This window comes from Convolutriloba macropyga, chromosome 7 (assembly GCF_964194025.1).
Source record: "Convolutriloba macropyga chromosome 7, txConMacr16.3, whole genome shotgun sequence".
Taxonomy (NCBI): Eukaryota; Metazoa; Xenacoelomorpha; order Acoela; family Convolutidae; genus Convolutriloba; species Convolutriloba macropyga.
This window is the reverse complement of record NC_134474.1, coordinates 67,386,550-67,391,116: the sequence shown is the minus strand read 5'-3', so window position 1 is coordinate 67,391,116 and position 4,567 is coordinate 67,386,550. Positions and strand designations below refer to the sequence as shown.

Here is a 4,567-nt window from a genome sequence, read left to right as displayed (position 1 = left end):
TAAGTTACTGTCTCTTTTGATGGCTACGGAATCACTGAACAGTGTACAACAGTAAAACTCAAGCACCCAAAACAAGTATCAGATTTTAACAAGATTGCTAACACTTCATTGTAAGGCTTTCTGCTCTGCGGCCGTTGGCTCTACCGGCGTCGTCCTTGCTACAGACTTCATTTGAATGCAAATAATAATTTCAGAATAAATTTAGTAATCGCTGATGCTTTTTGAAAACTTTTACCGTTATTGTAAGCATATAATAAGCTTACAAATTTAGCCGTTGGCTCTACCGGCGTCGTCCTTGCTACAGACTTCATTTGAATGCAAATAATAATTTCAGAATAAATTTAGTAATCGCTGATGCTTTTTGAAAACTTTTACCGTTATTGTAAGCATATAATAAGCTTACAAATTTTAAGACCCATGTAAGCTTTTGAATTTTCATTTTCCTTCCTCAAAGAATTTAAGCATTGCTGAAAGCCCTATGAAAATTGTAAATTATGGTTTTAGGTGGTTTATCGGAGCGGTTTATGAAAACGGAGCGTTTCAGTTGCATAGTGAAAGGCCTGCTTTATAGATAAAAATGTCTCTTAGTGAGGAAGAGGCAAATTTGGCAACTTACAGTCTGCAGTTGCAACAAGTGGAGGCCGCTTTGACCAATGATCCCTTGAATCCCGAACTTACTAAATTAAAGGCAGATTTAGAAGAGGTTATAAACTTGACAAAGGAATTGATCGAGACAACCAAAGCGTCTAGCGCACCATCTAATAGTGGTTCCTTGGATGGAGATGAAAATACAAGTGCGTCAAAAAGGGGCCATGATGGCGACAATGATGGTTATTCAAAGAAGAACAAGATTGCTAACACTTCATTTGAGCCAGAAAACAATGCGATTTCGCTTTACGGCGACGATGATGACGAGGAATTTAATCTGCAATTTCATGAGATCAAATGGGAACCTGGAATGCAGTGTTACGCACCATGGTCAAAAGATGGAAAATTGAATGCAGCGACAATTAAAGACGTTTCAGCCGATCGTCTCACTGTTACTGTCTCTTTTGATGGCTACGGAATCACTGAACAGTGTACAACTGTAAAACTCAAGCACCCAAAACAAGTATCAGATTTTATCAAGCAAAGATCCAAGCGAAGTATGATGGAGATGCAACGTGAAAAGAAGAAGAAAAAGACTCAGAATAGAATGCAAAAATTAAAAGAGCTGGATGAAACGAAAGAAGCAGAAAAGAAGAGCTGGAAAAGTTTTATGAGTAAATCGAACAAGAAAGGAATCAACAAACATAGCATCTTCAAGTCCTCTGATGAAACAAAATTTAATGGTGGTAACAAATATAACGCAGGTGGTGATTGTCCAATTTCAAAAGGAATGTCTTCTAGATTTTAGTTAGCACGTTGATTTGTAACTCAAAAAGTAATTAATTCCACACTGTTTTTGTTCTTGGCTTTAAAGTGCTTCCAAAGTATCTTAATTGATGTCCTTACAATTTTGACATTAAAAAAGAGGTCAGTTAAAAGAAAGCCCCTCCCCTAAAAGGGTAGTGGGTCAACTCGGGGCAGCAATTCAACTCTATGTATATTTATAAATCCGGACAGTAGTCAAATATTAAAGCATCAGATGCTTGCTGGTGTGAGACAAGGTTGCTTCTACCTTTAGGTTTTTAGGTTTTAGTTTTTAGGTTTTAGAACCTTAAAACTGTCTTTCTTTGGTATAGAGGTGTCCAAGATAGATGCTATTAGCTCACAGCTATGATTTGTGATGTTTTTATAATAGCTAAAGATTTCGAAGGCAATTGCACACGCTTGATTAAATTTTTTTTCTATGCTTTTTTCTGTTTTTTTTTTACTTTTTTAAAACAATAATCATCGTTTTTTTCCAATTGTGTTATGCTCCATTTGTGTGTTTAGATTTTGTACATTGTTGGTTAGTTTGTTAAATGGTTTTAATGTTTGTCTTCATCTGCTTTTAATTTGAAAAAATGGCGCTTATTAACACTTTATTTTGACCAATATTTGTGTTTTTATGCAGTTTATATGTGCTGGCTGGTAAGAGTTTTGTGGCTTCTTAATTAAATGCAGTTTTTTCTCATTGAATAACAATATTGAAAGCCATTTTGTTTATTTGCTTTTTTAAGTTACTGCGGACAGTTTTTCTTGTTTTTGCCCTGTTTTGTGGGTAATATTAATCCAACTTTTCCGGACTAAATCAGGAATTTTTCTTTAATATTAGACGTGAATTTTGTGAAGGCTATTTTTAGGTTACAGCGATAACACTTTCAGTATTTTTGTGGCGTTTATTTGGCTTTTTTTTCGAGATTTTGATTTGTTTTGCTCGTGCTTTCGAAAAGACTATTCATTGGTGCTTCAATTTCAGTGAAATTTTTGTGAATTTCTGTTCTACACTCGACTCCTCAGGAAATGAAACAGCCATTTTTGACTTTAACTTCTAATAGTTAGCAGCTATATTTGTGGGGTCTCATTTTTTACACTTCGTTGGAGTTTTTAGACCAGTGGCTAGATAAAGTTTGTGATAAAGCTTAACTTTCATTTTTCAAAATATTTTTTTCTCATCGAATTTAGATTGAAATAAAGTCCGATTGGGGTTAAGGGAAGTCAACTTATCGATAATAGCAGTCAGTATTTCTAGCATAAATAAAATGTTTGAAATTAGATTTCAAATTGAAGATAAAATTGCAAATCAGAATTTCATAGTTTTTTTGCTAGCACGTCTTTTCTCAGCGGTTTTTTAACTAGGAATTTAGCTATATTTCGTGACTACCGTTGGGCAATCTGATGGCTATGGTTGTGCATACAAAAGAGGCTTGAAAATGTTACTGTTTAAGATAAATTTAATCTAGTAATCTAATTGCTCAAGATAGATAACTTTAGATAAATGGCTGCAAACTGAGGATACAAGACTTGAATAGTTCCTCCTTGAGTTTTTCTTTTGTGCTACCATTTGAGGCTCTGTGTGATTGAGAGTGTGATACTGTCTGGTTTGAATCTGCCACTGTTGTGTTCTCTGTACAGAATGTATATTGGGTTGAACAGTACTGACAAGTGCCACATGAGGACTGTAGTGTTAACCGCAATGCCAGGCATCTAAACAAATTGAAAAGACCTCCTCATTTGGTCATTTTTTAATGAGGTTTTTTAATGAGAAAGTTGCAGATCGATTTTGTTTTGTAAGTCAGCGGTAAAGTTTTGATCCATTACTTACGGATCCAGCAATACTAGTCAGGTGTAACGTATAATGACGTTACACACGACTAGAATATTGATTAGCAAATTTATTACTAAAAAAATTCAAACTAGATCACTAGTTTTAACTTACGAAAGCGTGTGATCTAGTTTTTTTCCAATAGTTTGAAAATTTGGCGTTTTTTTTACCGATCCGTCATAAGTATAGTTGAGTTTTTGAGACCAGCAGGTTTGAAATTTGCTAAACAATGAAAGTGTTTGAGTTGTGTGTTAAATTAAAGTGACCTTTTTTGTGAATGTGGGTTCGAATAGCTCGATGGTTCTCATTATAGCCAATGGCATCCATGTTATGAGGCAGAAATGCTGATAGGATTACAATACTCCTCGCTGACTGACGACACTGTCGAGCACTCTAAATAAACAACACAGTCTCAACCGCAATTTTTACTATTTTTTAAACGTTTTGTTTTACACTTTAAATGAGAAATTTATTACCTTTACGATATATTTGAGTCATTGTACTGTAATATAGGACCTTAATGAACTATGATACAGCATCATATTACGTCCAAGGGTGGCGGGTGCAACTTTATTTTCTCAATTTTATTCGTAGATTTTAAAATGGTAGCTTTGTGATGTAGAATTTAGGACCCAACACTAGTCATTTTTCACTAGACCCAACACTAGTCAAAGTTTCGAGGAAGGGTCATTACAAATTTACGTTTTCAATTTTCAGAACATAATTTTGGAATTTTGAAGTTGAGGAGAATAATGGTTGGAAACTTTTTATATACTCATTAGATCGAAAACTTGAAATTGTCATCGCAGGTCACCCTCTCAACCAGATTGAAGTAATCAGTGATGCTATCATCTTATGAAGAACTAGTGTAGATACTGTTTCGGCCTCAAATTGGTTTTGATGGCGTATCCCCCCCAAATCCCCCCCCCCCCCCCCCCCGACGCGTACATACTTCATGCTTTTTTGAACGTGTCCCGCTATGTAACTGCACACAGTTTGTAAATTCTGGTTCATTAACCTCACTTCTAACTTCTAATTTTTGGTTGCAGTAGTGGTGTGGTGGGTGGGTGGGGGGGGGGGGGGTGGGTGGGGGAGGGGGGGGGGGTGGGGAGGGGGGGGGGGGGTTGGAACTTACTATGATAGAGTTGAGCATGGGTAGTGCTTCGTTCCTCCTCTGAATAGAAGTGAGTTCCCTGTATATGAAGACAGAGAGGAACAAGAGAAGGGCGAGAGGGAGGTAGAAACAGTAGAGAAAGTAGGCCACTATTACCGCAGGTGTCAACATGTACTAAAATGGAAAGTCTTCCAATAAAGGGGCACTCAGAATGTTTTCTATTT

At 36.3% G+C, this 4,567-nt stretch overlaps 1 protein-coding gene and 1 pseudogene across 1 annotated transcript; one reads left to right on the top strand and one right to left on the bottom strand.

Moving 5' to 3' along the window:
* The first annotated feature begins 573 nt into the window (after nt 1–573).
* On the top strand, nt 574–1,454 carry LOC142342473 (uncharacterized). The gene has a single exon (XM_075393810.1). It carries the CDS (start codon nt 578–580, stop codon nt 1,394–1,396), a length of 819 nt encoding a protein of 272 aa, XP_075249925.1. The 5' UTR covers nt 574–577; the 3' UTR covers nt 1,397–1,454.
* A 1,268-nt stretch (nt 1,455–2,722) lies between these two features.
* The window catches only part of LOC142343273 (adenosine receptor A2b-like), a 6,548-nt pseudogene continuing 4,703 nt past the window's right edge, over nt 2,723–4,567 (bottom strand).